At 39.0% G+C, this 19276-nt stretch overlaps 1 protein-coding gene across 1 annotated transcript in view; it reads left to right on the forward strand.

Moving 5' to 3' along the window:
• Window positions 1-18022, forward strand: part of tyw3 (tRNA-yW synthesizing protein 3 homolog (S. cerevisiae)) — a 35467-nt gene extending 17445 nt beyond the window's left edge. Inside the window, exons 4-6 of the mRNA XM_063220087.1 lie at window positions 2318-2389; window positions 14951-15084; window positions 17300-18022. Of these exons, the coding sequence (XP_063076157.1) occupies window positions 2318-2389; window positions 14951-15084; window positions 17300-17501 (408 nt within the window). The 3' untranslated portion in view covers window positions 17502-18022. The remainder of the gene's footprint in view (window positions 1-2317; window positions 2390-14950; window positions 15085-17299) is intronic.
• Window positions 18023-19276: the final 1254 nt, after the last annotated feature.

Below are 19276 nucleotides of genomic sequence, written 5' to 3' on the forward strand. Positions count from 1 at the left end.
CACAGAGATGTCCAGGTAAGCCTCAGATTTTAACACCTCGGCAGGAGTATATTTTGATGACAATGGTAATAGAAAGTTGTAATGCAAGTTCCACCGCACCACAGATATCTACTAAGGAAGTAAACTGTAAATCGTTGTGATCATTTCCCATGACACAATATGCCACACATGGGGAGGAATGGCATATGTGGGTTTAATGAACCAAAGAAGCCTCTCCTACAACTCAGTCACAAAAAAGTCTGCCAAGAGTTTGCCAGGCCTAATTCTGACAAAAATGAAGGCTTATGGCACTCTATACATGATCCCAAACTCAATCATTTTAGAACTGATGGCCTAAACACTGTACAGAAGCCTAGTAAACTAGCCCCACCCGCCAGCGACCAGAATTATTGTTGCCTGCAAGTGGGTCTAGCCTCGGACAATACAATACAATACAATAGAATATCTTTCATTTCTTATTGTGACGAGCTCAACGAAATTGAGCATTCCTTGTTGAAGCAAAAATTTTAAAAATTAAAATAAAATAAAAAGAATGGTATTAGAATAAAAACTATGCTTTGGAAGCATAATTAAGTTCTGTAATGGCTGCTGGGTAGAAACTGTTTTTTAGTCTGTCCTGGTTTTCATGGACCTGTATCTCTTGCCAGATGGTAGCAGTTCAAACAGATTGTGACCTGGGTGTGATTTGTCTCCCAGAATGCACTTGGCCTTTTTTAGGCTGCGGGTGCTGTAAAGGCCCTCCAGAGATGGAAGGGGGCAGCCAATGATGTTCTCTGCTGCCTTTATGACCCCCTGGAGCTCTGTCCTCTGTGCCACAGTGCAGCCTGGGAACCACACACAAAGACAATATGTCGATACAGGCAGTCGGCTGCTATGCTAATGAGCAGGCGGGGCACTCGGAGGGTCACTCTCAGCCTCAAAATGAATGGTAGTGAATGAGAAGCCAGCGCACTGGAGGGTAAATTCTGCTTTTTTAGACTTGTTATTGTCGGGAGCACTTTCATTCAAAGTCCACTGCCTGCGTCGTGAATCCAGGGAAGCGACTATGAAGTGGCAGAACCATATCTATGTCCGAACGACCACAAACAGTTGTAGAATCCACAGTCCCCCCCCACCAACACTAAGCTGTCAGACTGAGTTTTGGTGGGGGGACTGTGGATTCTATAACTGCTCGTGGTCGTTGGAACATATATATGGTTCTGCCACTTTATAGTCGTTTCCCTGGATTCACCACGCAGGCAGTGGACTTTGAATGAAAATGCTCCCGACGATTAAAAGCCTAAAAAAGCAGAGTTTACCCTCTAGTAAGGTGGCTTCTCATTCACTGCCATTCATTTTGAGGCTGCGTGTGACCCTCCGAATGCTCCGCCTGTTCATTTTAGGTTCATTTGCATACCAACCGACTGCCTCTATATGCTCTCCACTGAGCAGCGGTAGAAGGACACAAGCAGCCAGGCCCTGAAATTGGCTGGCCAATCACAACGCAGGAGACTTGTTTTAAGTCTTTGCATGCAAAGCGGACAGGGTTTTGAGGGAGTGACGACAAAGCGGTGGCCAATAGGCACAGACACAGTTTGAAAAACAATGGATTGTTTCCATCAAGAATCTTCCGATGTGTCATTCATCGGGGCCAGACTAAATTATACATTTAATCTCACATTTAGTCGTCTGGTTTATCAGGCTAACTGTATGGTGTTAGAGATTAAGAATTACAAAGAAAATACATGGTGCCTAAAGTGAAACATGGTTGCTATACAGCTCTTATGTGGGGATGCATGAATGCTGCTGGTGTTTGAAAGCTGCTTTCATTGATGGAATCATGACTACGTAGACATACTGGTCTACAAATAGCGAAAATGTTATCATCAGTCATTGCCCTGCTGGTCATTTGTCATTGGTCATTGAATTGTGGTTTCATTCTACAGTATAAACTACTGACAACATTTCCTCTGAATTCCACGTGAAAGTATTGTCATTTAGAGGATTTATTTGCAGAAAATGACAAATAGTCAACATAAACGATGCTATGTTTTCAGACTTGAAAGGGGGCAAAAAAATCAAGATGATATTCACTTTAAAACAACATTATAGTACTGTTTTGATTAAGGAACAGAAATCAATATTTGGTGGAAAGACCCTAGCCTGGTATAACCCGCCCATAATGCTTCTCTCCATTCGTATCCATGGTCTGGAGGTTCTTTGACCTGACACGATTGTAGGGGTGGGAGGATTGATTCTTGTTGCGTCTGTTTTGTTTTAATTGAAGTGGAATTACCCTTTTCTACCATATGTTACTCTGTTGTGTATTGTTTTGCAGCTCTCTGTGGCAGTTCAGTCTGGCTTCAGAAATTCCGGTGTGTCAATTGGGAAGAGAGACAAAATCATACTGGTATGAATTTAGACATCTTTTTACTTTACACTGCTACCCAGTGTTCCAGTCAGTGTAAAAGTATGAAATAGATATGTTTTGTTTTGATATATGTAATAAGTAAAAGGTTTACAGGCATTACAGAATTTTATGATAATTTCAAGGTAATTTCAGTGTAATTTCATGGTAATAACTGTTAATAATAACCAGTAATAAAATAGTGGCCATGTCATTCCCAGTGTAATTACTCTGTAGTTTCTTAGTAGCAACGCAAAAAGCTTTCAACTGAAACATTATGGCAGTATAGCAGCCTGATCTCACAAAATTCTGTAAATTTCACTGATTTTGCCTAGATTCCATGATTGAGGTCACATAGTGCTGAATCAATATATAGAAAACACTTCTGACTCTATCATCAAAAAAGTGACATACCTCAAGGTGGTGAAATGTCTCCCAGTCGGTCAGTAGCAATTGCTTTTACTAAATCACTAAAGATTGCTATAGTAATTTCTGTGGTGCCCTGACCAAAACAACCCCTAACCCTAAACTGTCAAGTAAAGAAATGTTTATATAAATTATAATAATCTGTTTATATAAATGTTAAATGTAACACTTTATTTTAGTGCTCACTAGTTAGCCACTAACACATGTATGTATGACTTGTGAGCCATTTGTTAAGCAAAATCAACCATTTATATGGCATACTCACAAATTCCTTCTTTCTTAGTACAGTCAATCCGGAAAGTACTCACAGCGCTTCACTTTTTTCACATTTTATTATCTTACAGTCTTATTCCAAATGCTACAAATGAATCTCTGTTGTCAAAATCCTACACAAATTATTCCATTATGACCATGTGAAAAACAAGTTGTCTTGACAGTTTTGAAAATGTATAAAAATAAAAAACAAAGAACTCATTTTTACAAAGGTATTCACAGCCTTTGCTTAATACTTTGTAGAACCACCTTTGGCAGCAACTACATTCTTTTTTCATTTCGAAATGAAATGGGATTAAAAGTTTTTTTTTTTTACAAAAGTATTCACAGCCTTTGCTTAGGGACTGTACGTTATTTACCGGGGGGGGGGGGCTGGTGCGTAGGGGGGGGAGGGCCATGATGAAAAAAAATGAGGTGGGAGGGGGGGGGGCATGGTAAAAAAAATCGGAGTTAGGGGGAGGGCCATGGGGGAAAAAAACGAATTTATTTATTATGTTTTTTAAAATAATAATAAAAAATGCAATACTTCTCTGAAACACATCGCTTTGCGATGCAAGGTCCCGTCCGCATACTTTAGCACTGAAGCGTGTATCTGTAGTCATCAGAGACAGTTTAGATTGAGACGGGACATATGGCGGCCATCTTGGTGACGCCTTTGGAGTGCTATTTCGCGATTAAGTAGACCAGATCTGAGCGTCAATGGGAAAAATGAATGGGGAAACTGAGTATAGGACGGAGGGGAACCCAGCGGTTGTGAAAACCATATGGTTGAAACGACCGTGAAAAACGGATCAATCTAGACTACTTGGTTGTGTCATACGAGTCAAAATAAAGCTTTTTAAGCCGCTTTTCTCACGGTTTTTTTGACAGAGCGCAGGCGCAGTAGTTCCATAACGGCACGAGAGCAACGGCTTTTCACAACTGAGCATGCGCATAATTTCGTGTGCGCCGATGCAGCCAGATGGTTGGATCACTGGCAACGCAGCTCAGCAGGCACATTGGCTCTTGTTACCAGAAAGGCGGGAGATGTGCGGGTAGACGCCATATTTGCGTTACGAATCTTCACCGTTGATTTCTATGGACACCTAACGATTCTGTCCTATCTCCCCTTCCTAAAAAAAAATCTCTGTAGTCATCCCTAGGCATACCTAGGGATGTGTGTAGGCATACAGAATTATGTGTTAGCCTAGGCTAAATATTATTTTTGGTGCTTTTGTGTGGAAAAGACCTTGTGCCATAACGGTGACCGCGATTTCCTCGGGTTAGGCTACTGCTGGAACGACATCGCAAAGTTGGTCCTGGATCAACATCTGGTTTGAGTGGTTATCTATGTCAGATTTCGCACCAGTAACGTCTTCTGTAGCCTATGGATTAAGATCAGTTAGGCCTATGCAGAAGTGCCATGCTGTTACAAAATACAATTATTCACTGACAGGTTAAGTTTAGGAATATGTTTTGGTAAAGGCATAATTTGGCATGTTGTTAGGTTGGTGCACACATTTTCACTGACAGGTTGTTTAGGAATTAGTTTTGGTTTAGGCACAGTTCCACATAGCCACTGTAATAGCCTACCTAGCCATAACCAGAGCCGTATACCACCGTGACGGCACTTGGCATGCCCGTTAATTTTTGGAATCAGACCTAGAATAGGCTAACATACCAGATGTTGATCCAGGGCCAACTTTGCGATGTCGTTCCAGGAACAACAGTAACCCGAGGAAATCGCAGTCACCGTGCCCAACGCAGGGCTTCCCTCCAGCTGTTTCGCTCGCTATCATAGTTGACTTCAACATTTGGTGATGTGTCAGTGCATCGCAAGGCACCGAGAGATGTGCACGAACAAGCCTACTAACTTTGGACAGTGCTTCGAGGCGGCTGCTCAACTTCGGAATCTCGAAGTGAAATGTAGCCTATTTTCTTCCAACCGGCATCAGCTGTCAAACTGGAGCGCGCCACCCTAAAAATGCAGCGGTTTGTTTAATTGTTCATCGGTGTCCACAAGAATGTTTACTTTTGGGAAAATAAAAACACGTTTTGAAATAGTCTAGGCTAGAGCTACTGTTTGGAGCCATACGCCTACTTCAACCCTGTAATCCCACCAACTCGAGTCATCCTGCACGTGAGACCGCTTGCTCACGCAGCTTGGTCTAGGACCCGCATGATTGACAACCTAGAGTCTAGGTTGTCAATCATGCGGGCAGAGCGAGAGAGAAGAGAGGGTGGGGGGTTCACTTCGAGATTCCGCAGTTGAGCAGCCGCCTCGAATCTCTCGGTCCAAAGTTGAACAGAACAGTTAATAGGCTATAGGCCGGGAGCCAGCTACACCCCTCAGGATGTTTTTTGCTATGTTTTTTTCACTATGATTTCCTGTTAGCCTATACCCTGGGCCATAACGAGTTGATAGGGACAACTCCCAACTCGGCCCCGTTTGGTGTCAGGGCCCAAAAAAACAACTTTTAAGGAAAATCTGCAGGCGAAATTATGTAACTGCAAATATTAAGGTACTGCAACTGCAAAAATAGTCCTAGAACCCTGTAAATTTACATGGGTCATCCTGTCACATAGAGGAACCAACCTGAAAAATGTTTCAGGGCTCGGTGTTTTCCTCTGTGAAATATCATCTTCAACATATCCAAAAAGCTCAAAAAATACTTTTCCGCCTGACAAATTGTCTTCATATTTGATCATTTTCAACTCTGTTATGACATGTTTTGGTCCCTCAAATGTAAATAAACTGCCTAACTTCCTGAGCTTCAGTTTATGTCCAAGAGGACCTTTCTAGCTAGAGTACAACAGCTGCTATGTCCAAAGTTCACTATGTATTCACTATGGCCTATCCGAAAATAGTCTACTGGCAATAGTCTGCTGGCATTCTAAAGGCATTCAGACACTTTCAGGCATAACCATTTCATATGGGACTAGGAACATCAATTTCACATATGTTTGACCTTGAGTTGAAAATTGCTATGAATGAAAGTATGATGTGAAAAGCATCAACAGTAGCTAATGTTACCACCTATTGGTGGACTGTGAACAGGATGCCACACATGGTACTATTACACAAAAGGAATTCATCAAATGAGAAGTTTTGAATTGTTTGTATGGTAAAACAGTAGTGTAGAATGTGAATAAGAACTTTTAATCATCATTTAATAAACCTCATTATCATCATCATCCTCTTCCTCATCTTCATTCACATTTGCATGGATTTCATCAGACATGTTATGTTCATCGGTGTCCTCCTCTGCCAAGACATCAATGAGAGTTTTTGGAATTACATCACCCTCAAACCATAGTGGTTCAAGCTTCCCAGTATATGTGTTTATGTGAAACCCATGGTCAAGTGGACTTGGGAACTCTGGGTAATGCTCATGGGCCCTCTTCCAGATGCGCACTTGAAAGTAGATTATAATTTTTAATCCCAGGGGGAAATTAAGGTGCATATTTAAATCAATACAAAAAGACATTACACACACAAGACATTACAGACATCGATACAAATATATTAACTATATAGCTCACTCTTACATACATACAGTTGAGGACGATATTATTAGCCCCCCTCCTGAAATTAGACATATCTCTTCATTGATCATTGAGAATGATCATTATTAATAAATGTATGTTATTCTGGAAACAAATACACCATGGAGATAGTATCCATTAAGTTAAATTTGGACTTTTCCATTTTCACAATGACTTTAAACAAAAAAGTGTAAAAATGGCAAGGACAAAATTATTACCCCCCTTATCATTAATAGTCAATACAGTGCCATTTATGAACAAAAATTGACACCAGGCACTTTGATTAGTTGTTAACTATGTTGGCACATGTCCTACCAGGGATTTTGGCCCATTTTTGTCATTGCAAATAGTTAAGCTGGTCCAAATTGCATGGATGTTGAAGATGGACATTCATTTTCAGCACTCTTCAAATACTATCTAAAGGTCTGAGGTCTGAACCACTCCATGACCATGGTTTTAGTATCCTTGAAGAACATTTGAACTATTTTGGATGCAAGTTTTGGGTTATTATCTTATTGAAAGATCCAGTGAAGATCTTAACTCCCTCTATGAGCATATTTTTGCAAGGTCACTTTCCACATTCTATCATAATTTTCAGTTTTTATGGTGCCGTACACCCAAACAAGGTTTCCTGTGGCTGAGGCTGCCACAGAATGATGCATCCACCACCATGTTTAATTGTGGAAACCATCTTATAACGATTCAAGGCCTATCCCTTTCTTCACCTGACAGAGGCAGAATTCATGCATCAAAGCAGGTGCAATTGAATAACATCAGATGAAAGCAGAGACATTCAAAACTCATTTTTGACTTTCAAATGTTCACAGGCAAAGCTCAATAACACTCTGATATGCACTGCCTTTAGTAAAGGGGTTCTTCTGTGATGATGGCCCCAAAGCCCAATATGATGACAAGCCCTAACAACTGTCTTTCTTGGGGGGGGGTCTGGGTCCTCCTTTCAGGGAGTCTGGGTCTGAATCTGGATTGCTGGGTCTTCCAACAACATTGTAACCCAAAGCATACATTTAGATTAGTTCAGAGGTTCTTCAAGGACACTAAAACCATGATATTGGAATCACCCGCTCATAGTCCAGTCCTCAATCCCACTACACTGTTCGTGCACATCTCTCTGAGACAATTGCCATGCACTGACATGACCAAATGTTTAAGTCGACAAGGATAGCGAAACAGAGCTGGAGGGCGCCCTGCGTCGGGGTTATTAAATGGCGCAAGGTCTTCTCACACAAGAGCACCAAAAATTATATTTAGCATTTAAATTTTTGTACCTGTAGGGGGAGGGCCATGGGAAAACAAAATTGAAGTGGGGGGAGGGCCATGGGGAAGAAATTGAGGTGGGGGGTGGGGGCATGATTTTTTTTTTTGACCGGACTTCCAGCGCACCAGCCCTCCCCCCCGGTAAATAACGTACAGTCCCTTAATACTTTGTAAAACCACCTTTGGCAGCAACTACATTCTTTTTTAAAGGGATTAAAAGGGAGGTCATCGGTGTGTGTTTCAACCTTTCAGTACATTGAAATTGTACATTTTGAGTCTGCACATGGCTAAAATAGATGGGTGTGAGTTTTGAATGAAATCTTATGGAGAGTATCATGATCTGCTTCTGTAGTCACAGTGCATGTTGACATGCATGTTTCTTTAGGTGTAATTCAGATTTCCAATGTTGACGGCATCTATACATCGCCAAACCATGTCAGTCCCACAACCATGCTTGACGAGCCAGATGATGCACTTTTTGTGTAAAACTCATTTGTTTACCACCACACATGATTGACGCCATCTAAAGCAAATTTATTTATCTTGGTCTCAAGAGAGATGAACAGACCAAGGATATGGATCACTGGAACCATGTTGTATGGTCTGATGAGACCAAGATAAACAAATTTGCTTTAGATGGTGTTAAGCATGTGTGGTGGTAAACAAGTGATTTTACCAAAAAAGTGCATCATCTGGCTAGTCAAGCATGGTAGTGGGACTGACATCGTTTGGGGATGTATGAATGCTGTCAGCATTGGAAATCTGAATTACATCTAAAGAAGCATGCATGTCAACATGCACTGTGACTACAGAAGCAGATCATGATACTCTCCATAGGATTTCATTCAAAACTCACACCCATCTATTTTAGCCAGGTGCAGACTCAAAATGTATAACTTCAATGTACTGAAAGGTTGAAACACACACCGATGACCTCCCTTTTAATCCCATTTCATTTCGAAATGAAAAAAGAATGTAGTTGCTGCCAAAGGTGGTTCTACAAAGTATTAAGCAAAGGCTGTGAATACCTTTGTAAAAATGATTTCTTTGTTTTTTTATTTTTATAAATTTTCAAAACTATCAAGACAACTTGTTTTTCACATGGTCATAATGGAATAATTTGTGTAGGATTTTGACAACAGAGATTCATTTGTAGCATTTGGAATAAGGCTGTAAGATAATATAATGTCAAAAAAGTGAAGCACTGTGAATACTTTCCGGATTGACTGTAATTAATATGGTCTTGATACAACCTTAATTATGCCCCCTTAGGCCACGATTTGAACAACTTACTAATAAGAACACTGCAAAAAATGAAATCTTAGCAAACGTATTGTTCTAGTGTAAAGTAAAAACATATAGTACATAATGTAGTGAAGCTTAATCCATGTCAAAATTACCTAATAACTAATACTTTTGCATCAGCACTTTTAGACTATTTAGACTTGTTTTAAGAAATTTGACAATGGGGCAAGTATTTTTTTTTCTTTGTCTAAGTTTCCAGCTGAAGAGAAACAGTGTAAAGCATGATGCCCCCATCATGAACCTTGCTGGTGTAAATTTAGCAAAAAGACATCTGAAATCTCCCAAATGCATGTGGGAAAATGTGTCATATGGTCTGATGAAACTTAGGTTGAACATTTTAGACATAATCCAAAAGGTATGTTTGGTGCAAAAACAACAGTGTACATCACCCAAATAACACCATGCCTATTTCATGTGGCCCGCAGAGCCTTTACAAGACAGACAACTTTTAAATACACAGTGATGCTTACACAACACTCTTAAAATGAATACCCAAGTCTTGTGGGTTTCTACAGTAGGCTACTGTACTATATATTTCAGTACTGTTTTCTGAAATGAAATGGCCTAAAAGGTATGCCAGCGTACATTATTACTTATTATTGACAGGCAAGTTGCCTGTGACATCTGGCCCTTCCCACAATATTTGAAACCCATTTTGGCCCTTGAGACAAAATAATTACCTACCCCTTAAGTGATGTTTGGTGGTGGCAGCATCATGCCGAAACTGGGGAATTATATTATGAGCAGTTCCACAGTGGCAGCGGTAGTGGCACAAAACCCTCAGCCCCCTTTTAGAAAGTTGGAGATGAAGAGGTACTTAATCTTTCAGAATGACAATTACCCTAAGCACACACCTGAACCAACAAAAGAATGGCTTCACCAGAAAAAGATTGAGGCAAAGAAGGTGGATCTAACAAGAAGCGTCATTTTGTTTCTTTTCCGGTATCCACTTTATGTCGGGTGAACGCCCCTTTAGGAGACCTTCGGTTAGAAGACCTTCGGAGTCCTGAGGTTGAGAATCAATGAAGTCCCCTTAGCGCTGTAGATGGCGGTAGCGCTCGTCTTGCGCAAACACCTCAAAAAGAGAAGAAGAAGTAGGGGACAACGCCCCCTTAGGAGACCCAACTTGAGCACACGCTTTTGCATTGAGTGGGCGTGTTTTGCGATATCTTGGTTTGATTCAGTATTTTTGATTGAGGTTTTGGAATGGCCCAGCCATAGCTCAGACCTGAATCCCATCAACCAGGAGTGATCTGAGGAGATGCCCTAACAATCTGTCAGATTTAGAGTGCCTTTGCAAAGAGTGAACACATATTAACACATCAACATGTTCCACCCTGATAGATTCTTACTCAAATAGTCTTGAGTGCTGCAATAAAAGCCAAAGGTGATGCAACAATGTATTAGTTTAAGGGTCTGCACATTTATGCAACCATGTTAATTTCAGTTTTTTCCCTTTAAAGATTTTGAATTTGTACAGGTTATAGTTTATATTAAATGTGGAAAAAGTTGTGCAATTATTTGTCTTGGTCATTTTCTACATCACAAAAACTTGCCATTTCAGCATGGGCGTATACAAAGCGGATTCCAAAAAAGTTGGGACACTTTGTATTTTGTGAATAAAATCAAAATGCTGGCATTTTCAAAACATTCAATGTGTTAATAAGGTAGAGCATTATGTACAGACAACATATCAGTTGTTAAAGTCAAGCAGAATTATTGTTTTGAGGTAATTATGTGATCATTTAAAATTTCACCCTTGCAACAAATCCCAAAAAAATTGGGACAGGGCCAATAAAAGGCTTTTTATATTGGATAAGACTAAACACAACACAAGGGATGAGACTGAATAGTTAAATACTTTGACTGATGGCATAATTGTATTCAAAAATGAGATATTTTGATGTCCAAGGCATGATTTCAGCAGCTCAACTGATAGGTGTGTTCTTCAACTTGTTTACCTTTTTGTTATGCTTAAACCCTATCGCGCCGGATGCATCATCTATGATGCATCAAATTCAAAGCCCTCTCCACGCTGACACAAAAAAAAATCCATCTCAAAAACATCCTGCGTGTCATTTCCAAACGTCCTGCAGTACGCGGAAACCGCCACAAGAGAGCAGCGGTCAACAACAAGTTGATCACAGCTCGGCGAAAAATGCAAAAATGGAGTAGAAGCGGTTTCCCTGACCGACGCTGAGATATCGACAATTGCAAAAGGTTTGTGTACAAATTTCCGAAATATAACTCTACATCCTTTAATTTGAACACTTGCTTTGTGCAATTAATCAAGGAAGAGTTTATATTTTTACACCGTGTTGCAGAGAGATCGTGCTAAAACTGATGAGACATATAAGCACCATCCGGCGGTGGCAGGAAGTCAGCCATCAATGCATTTGCTCCATAGGGAAACTTACAAAGCATACCACGACGATCGTTTAACAAAACACACAAGTTGTTTTACTTCAAGACAAAGATATTGCCTTCAGAAACACGTTTTACTTGCGATTTTGAAAATGTAATGCAAAATGTTGAAATTATGAAGTGAATGGAGAAATGGTCCAATTGTAGTAATGGACCCATATATTCAAATTACACATCAAAAATGAATAATGATCTATATTACACTCATAAATAGGTTGTTAAGCATTCGATCAGCTATGTTTTTACATAGATTTTAAAAAAATTACCCAACCAGGCTGTGGGAAATGTAAAATATGGTCCTGCTAAAATAAGGATAGGCTTAAAAAAATGGCAGGATCTCACTAAATATTTAAAGATAATCCTCAAATTAAATTGTCTGACAACTTTTTTAAATTAAAAAAAAGATGCAAATGCATTAAAAGTCATTTTTCAATGGTCATGAAATTGGAATTTTCATTCCCTTTAAAGCCTGATGCATCATATATGATGCATCAAATATCTCAGTGACCTTAACAAAATTTTGATTTTTTTTTTTACATTTCTTATAAGGGACCAATATTGAAGCAAATTCCAAAATAATATAATTTTCTCTCATTGCTTTCATGGTTCAGGTTTCACAGGGTTAATATGTGGCATATCCTTAATGCCAGAAAACAATTTTGTGACCTGTTTACTCTTATGATGGAACCACACTGTTGGAACATAGTAGAGATTGAAATTTGCCACCATTATGGGGCAATATCTAAAGGCGGTGCTCAAAAATATAATGCCTTGGTAGCTATGTATGCTGTTTAAAGTCTGTGTATATCATTCAACATTCATTTTAATGCTCTACATGAGTAAGAAGACCATAACCAAGGCACCTCTGCACCCCCTTACCATCATATATGCTGTCTTTCAGACTGCCCACTAAATCAAGGTTAAGTATTCATTTTCTATATGACCTGGAGGGTGCATGACTCCATGATTTTAAAAAAGGATGAAATATTTTCCATTCTGTAATCAGAGGACAGTTTCACATGTCTCCTAGGTTCATCTAGAATTAGCTTTTCTGCATGCAACACTGTTTAATGTCTGCATCATGTACATTAATCAAGTGGGTAACACTTTATTTTAGGGACACATCTATTAGCACTAATACATAAAATATTAATGCATGTGTAAGTAACTTGTAAGGCATGTACTAAGCAAAATAAGACAGTTGTTAAGCATGTATTCACAAATGTCTTGTTCATGCACAATAAGGGATTTATTACCAATATAACCTTAGTAAGGACCTAGTAGACCTAGATTTCTATTTATGTGTAAGCAGTAAGGGCCAGAATACAATGTGTATAAGCTCCTGTTACACTGTGTGAACAAACCCTGAACAGTGTGAAAACAGATGTGGAATAAGGGTCCCTATTCTAAAGTGATGCATTGCTCAGCCCAGATGGCTTAGGGCCCCCGCACTACCTAGGGCCCCCACTCTACGTCCCCCCCTCCTCCCGGGAAGCAAAGTGTAAGAACATTTCAAAGTCTACATTAGTCTCAGTAGGTATGAAGATCTCACATATTCTACTCATAATGCTAATGAGTAATTGGAAGCATTATATAGCAAGGATTGGACGTAAAGTTATCAATGACGGTGGGTGGTGAGATGTCATTTTTTCATACACCAATTAGTTTTAATTGTAAAAACCCTACAATAAATGCAGAATATAACGACGATGAGTAATAGTTTGGAAGCGAAACTAAGCTATTCCTTTCTGATAAATAAGTTAATGTTTGAGAAAACTTAGCTACAAGAAGTGCAGTGCATGATGGGTAGGCTACGCCCTTAGTCAGAAATGCAATGCATGGCCAATGCAGCAATGATAATATTTCTGTTGTTACGTACATGGCAAATTGTTTGGATAGCAACTAAATTTCACAAGTGAGGGGAGGAGCTAAGGACGTAGGCTCAGAGCTGGGTAGGTTGTCTGTTGGCCTAGATTGCGTACCCATCATGCACTGCACTTCTTGATGCTAATGTTCTCAAACATTCACTTAATTATCACAAAAGAGTAGTTTAGTTTTGCTTCAAAACTATTATTCTAATGTTCTGCATTTATTTTGGGTTTTTTTTACAATTAAAACTCAGTGGTACATGAAAAAAAATTACATCTCACCAACCCACCGCCATTGACAAGTGTACGTTCAATCCTTGCTATATATCGGCTCTTGTTACCTCCCTCTCATTGATATGAACAAGAGAAAACTAGATGACTCAGCTGGGTAAATATTAATTATTTGATATACCCTTACACTTTGTAGATCGGGGGGGCTAGGTAGTGCAGGCCTGGGTGGTGTGGGGGCCCTAGGACTTTGGTAGTGCAGAGGCCCTGAGCCATCTGGGCTGACCAATGCATCACTTTAGAATAGGGACCCTTATTCTGCATCTGTTTTCACACTGTTCAGGGTTTGTTCACACAGTGTGTCGGGAGCTTATACACATTGTATTCTGCCACTTACTACTTACTAATAAATAGAAATATAGGCTTACTGGTCCTTACTAAGGTTATATTAGTAATAAATCCCTAATTGGGCATGAACAAGACATTTGTGAATACATGCTTAACAACTGTCTTATTTTGCTTAGTACATGCCTTACAAGTTACTTACACAGGCATTAATATTGTATGTATTAGTGCTAATAGATGTGTCCCTAAAATAAAGTGTTACCATCAAGTGTTGTGTTTATGGTCATTTTTTCGAGAGCTGTCATTGTTGGAGTGTCATTGTTTGCTTATGGACGACGAGTATGTCATGATCTCATAACTCCTGCAATGATTACACAGAACTCTATATTACGGAAATAAGCCTTATATGCCTGCAATTTTGATAATTCTATCTTTCTGTGTAATAGATAAGTAATTAGTACCTCAAAATCTTCGCTACTGAGTGCCACAGCCTCTCTGTGATGGTATTTTATTTGTGCTCATGTTGACAGTCAATATAGTTCCTGTTAAAATATTCTTCCTTGTGATATTTCTTGAATTATCCAACTATTACAACATGTTTTGGCCCTGTCCCAACTTTTTTGAATTTTGTTGCATGGGTCAAATTTTAAATGATCACATAATTACCTCAAAACAATAATTCTGCTTGACATTAACAACTGATACGTTGTCTGTACATAATGCTCTACCTTATTAACATATTGGATGTTTTGAAAATGCCAGCATTTTGATTTTATTCACAAAATACGAAGTGTCCCAACTTTTTTGGAATCCGCTTGTAGACTTTTTATTGGTGCTGTATGTCAACAAATGTTTTAAGAAATTAACAGATGTTGCTGCCTTTTCCCACCGGAAGGCTGTTCGCAGTACTCACTGCCTTGAAGTTCCACTCAGCCACACGGGAGAAATCATGGTGAATGAAAAGTATATCCACTTTCTAGTGCAAGCTGCAAATCAGAAAATGACTGAGAATCTTCATAGAATAAAAAGGTATTTTGTTCCCTTTAATGCAGTGGTTCACAAAATGGGGCTCATGGTGTCGCAGAGAGAAGAGACTGTTTGCATAAAACTTAAAGGGACACTGTGTGAGATTTTTAGTTGTTTATTTCAAGAATTCATGCTGCCCATTCACTAATGTTGCCTTTTTCATGAATACTTACCACCACCATCAAATTCTAAGTATTCATTATGACTGGGAAAATTGCACTTTTCATACATGAAAAAGGGGATCTTCTCCATGGTCCGCCATTTTGAATTTCCATTTAGCTGCAAAAATGACTCTACTTGGACCATAATAGAAAATATTTGTTAATTATTTAGAAAACTTTAATGTAAAGATCAAATTTGGCAATTGGCAGCCCAGTTTCAATGAGCAGCATAGTTGCAGTACCCTTTTTGACCATTTCCTGCACAGTGTCCCTTTAATAATATAAATAATATAAATACATTAAGTAGTAACAGTATGCATTGTATGGTTAATAAATGTATTTACTTTTTTGTGGATTTGATATGTTGCATTACATGAAAGACTGTTGATCAGATAAAAATGTTTGGTAACACTTTATTTTAGGGATACATCTATTAGCCCTAATACATACAATATTAATGCCTGTGTAAGTAACTTGTAAGGCATTTACTAAGCAAAATAAGACAGTTGTTAAGCATGTATTCACAAATGTCTTGTTCATGCCCAATTAGGGATTTATTACTAATATAACCTTAGTAAGGACCAGTAAGCCTATATTTCTATTTATTAGTAAGTAGTAAGTGGCAGAATTCAATGTGTATAAGGTCCCGGCACACTGTGTGAACAAACCCTGAACAATGTGAAAACAGATGCGGAATAAGGGTCCCTATTCTAAAGTGATGCATTGGTCTGCCCAGATGGCTCAGGGCCTCCGCACTACCAAAGTCCCCCTCGTTACCTAGGGCCCCCACACAACCCATCCCCGCGCTACCTAGCCCCCACAATCGACAAATTGTAAGGGTATATTAAATAACTACTAATTTTGTAGCTGAGTCATCTAGTTTCCTCTTTTTCTCAACTTTGTGTGGAAGGAAACAGGAGCCTTTATATAGCAAGGATTGAACGTACACTTCTCGATGGCGGTGGATTGGTGAAATGTAATTTTTTTCATGTACCACTTAGTTTAAATTGTAAAATCCCCAAAAATAAATGCAGAACATTAGAATAATAGTTTTGAAGCAAAACTAATCTATTCTTTTGTGATAATTAAGTTAATGTTTGAGAATATTAGCTTCAAGAAGTGCAGTGCATGATGGGTACGCAATCTAGGCCAACAGACAACCTACCCAGCTCTGAGCCTACGCTCTTAGCTCCTCCCCTCACTCGTGAAATTTAGAGGCTATCCAAACAATTCGCCATGTACGTAACAACAGAAATATTATCATTGCTGCATTGGCCATGCATTGCATTTCTGACTAAGCACGTACCCATCATGCACTGCACTTCTTGGAGCTAAGTTTCTCAAACATTAACTTATTTATCACAAAGGAATAGCTTAGTTTCGCTTCCAAACTATTACTCATCGTTATATTCTGCATTTATTGTAGGGTTTTTACAATTAAAACTAATTGGTGTATGAAAAAATGACATCTCACCACCCACCGTCATTGAGAAGTTTACGTCCAATCCTTGCTATATAATGCTTCCAATTACTCTCTGATACCTTGAGAAGAACAAGTTAGGTCAATATACTTGATGAGACTAATGCAGATTCAGCAACATTCTTACACTTTGCCTCCCGGGGGCGGAGTGTGGGTAGAGTGGGGGTCCCTTGGTAGTCTGGGGGCCCTAGGTAGTACAGGGGCCCTAAGCCATATGGGCTGAGCAATGCATCACTTTAGAATAGGGACCCTTATTCCACATCTGTTTTCACACTGTTCAGGGTTTGTTCACACAATGTACCAGGAGCTTATACACATTGTATTCTGGCCCTTACTGCTTACTCATAAATATAAATCTAGGTCTACTAGGTCCTTACTAAGGTTATATTGGTAATAAATCCCTAATTGGGCATAAACAAGACATTTGTGAATACATGCTTAACAACTGTCTTATTTTGCTTAGTACATGCCTTACAAGCTACTTACACAGGCATTAATATTGTATGTATTAGTGCTAATAGATGTATCCCTAAAATAAAGTGTTACCAAATGTTTTTGTTTGTTTCTTTTTCCATAGGTTTTATGCTGGTGTGCAGGCTGCTCTTCAATCGGACGAATCTTCATGTACAACAAATCTAAATCACCCAAGCAAGAAAAGGCATTGCAAGCAGGCATCAGAAAAGAAGCAGGATTCAATGATTGAACAGAATAGATTTCCCTCAAACAAGTTAGGAGATCCTGAAGATTACTTTGAAGATGGATTGGCATTATTTTCATGAATTTGGTTTGTACATTAAGAGTCAACATCCATGTTTCCCCTATTGTATGACATTACAGTTGTATAACAGAATGAAATTCTTGTTTAAAAAAAAAAAAACTAAATTAAACTCTAAATATGTATAGTGTCTACGTGTAAGTGATGGGGGAGGCTCAAGTTTTGTTCATCACTCATCAACTGTAGTGTGATATCTGTATATCTGATATAATTTTTGGAAACTTACATCTTCATATTGGCCTGAATATAAGAAGAAGGTCTTTGTACTGTACGTAATGCAGATGCCTGTGTTGCAGAGTTCATTACACCTTTATGTAGCACATTCGAAAAAAAATGTATTGGTTGTGTCACAACTCTCTACTCTACTCTTCAATATTTTTGTGAACCGTCAAGTAGGGCATCATGAGCCACACATGGCCAACGGGCCGCACAATGTGGAACTGTTATAAAGGGGGTCTAAGCAATAAGAATTGTATGTGTAAATACAAATATGTAAAATATGTAAAATAAATACTTTTATTTCTATTTCTATTATTTCTATTTTTTATCAGTGGCTTGGGAAAAAAACAAGTTTTGCAAACATTTATCAAGAGTGACAATTTCCCTTAAAAAAAAACTGATAATTTTGAGATTCTAGCACTTCTAACACTTCGCCATTATCCATTTGGCAACACTGTCATTGGCCATTTCCCTCCATGACAGAAATAAGAGCCTCGTTTTCTGTAAAGACTTAATGCACCATCATGCTGCAAGAAATACCTATGCACTTACACGTGTCGTTTTCATGTATTTCTAGACCCACAAGCAGGGCTGGACCACTGCGGGATAGGTCGAATTTTGACCTTACAGTTTGTAACTTCACCAAAACAAAGCAGAAAGACTTGGGGTGTAAAATAATCAAATGTTCTATCAAACTGCTTCCTTGACAGAGGTCTGCACTCTCTGAGTGCATTTCTACAGTATATCACGAAAGTGAATACACCCCTCACAGTTTTGCAGATTTTTGAGTATATCTTTTCAGAGGAAAGCATTACAGAAATGTAACTTTGACACAATGATTAGTGACCTTTTAACAACATATTTAACCGCTTAAATTTCTTGTTCACTCAGAAAAAAACAAAATACAGCCATTAATGTTTGAACATGTACTCACAAAAGTGAGTACACCCCAGATTAAAATCCGGTAGAGAAGGGGCTATGTTGGCTCAAATCGTCTCGAAATGAAACGAAATGAAAAGGGATGACAAGGGAGGTCATCAGTGTGCGTTTCAACCTTTCTTTGCATTGAACTTTTATATTTTGAGTCTGCATCTGGCTTAAATAGATTGGTGTGAGATTTGAATGCAATCCTATGGAGAATATCATGATCTGCTTCAGTAGTCACAGTGCATGTTGACATGCATGTTTCTTTTAGGTGTATTTCAGATTGCCAATGTTGACAGCATTCATGCATCCCCAAACCATGTCAGTCCCACTACCATGCTTGGCGTATGAGAGGATACACCTTTTTTGTAAAACTCACTTGTTTACCACCACACATGCTTGACACCATCTAAAGCAAATTTGTTTATCTTGCTCTCTTCAGATCACACGACATGGTTCCAGTGATCCATATCCTTGGTCTGTTCATCTCTCTTGAGACCAAGATAAACAAATTTGCTTTAGATGGTGTCAAGCATGTGTGGTGGTAAACAAGTGAGTTTTACAAAAAAGGTGTATCCTCTCATAAGCCAAGTATGGTAGTGGGACTGACATGGTTTGGGGATGCATGAATGCTGT

The sequence above is a fragment of the Engraulis encrasicolus genome, chromosome 16 (assembly GCF_034702125.1).
Source record: "Engraulis encrasicolus isolate BLACKSEA-1 chromosome 16, IST_EnEncr_1.0, whole genome shotgun sequence".
In the NCBI taxonomy this organism is placed as follows: Eukaryota; Metazoa; Chordata; class Actinopteri; order Clupeiformes; family Engraulidae; genus Engraulis; species Engraulis encrasicolus.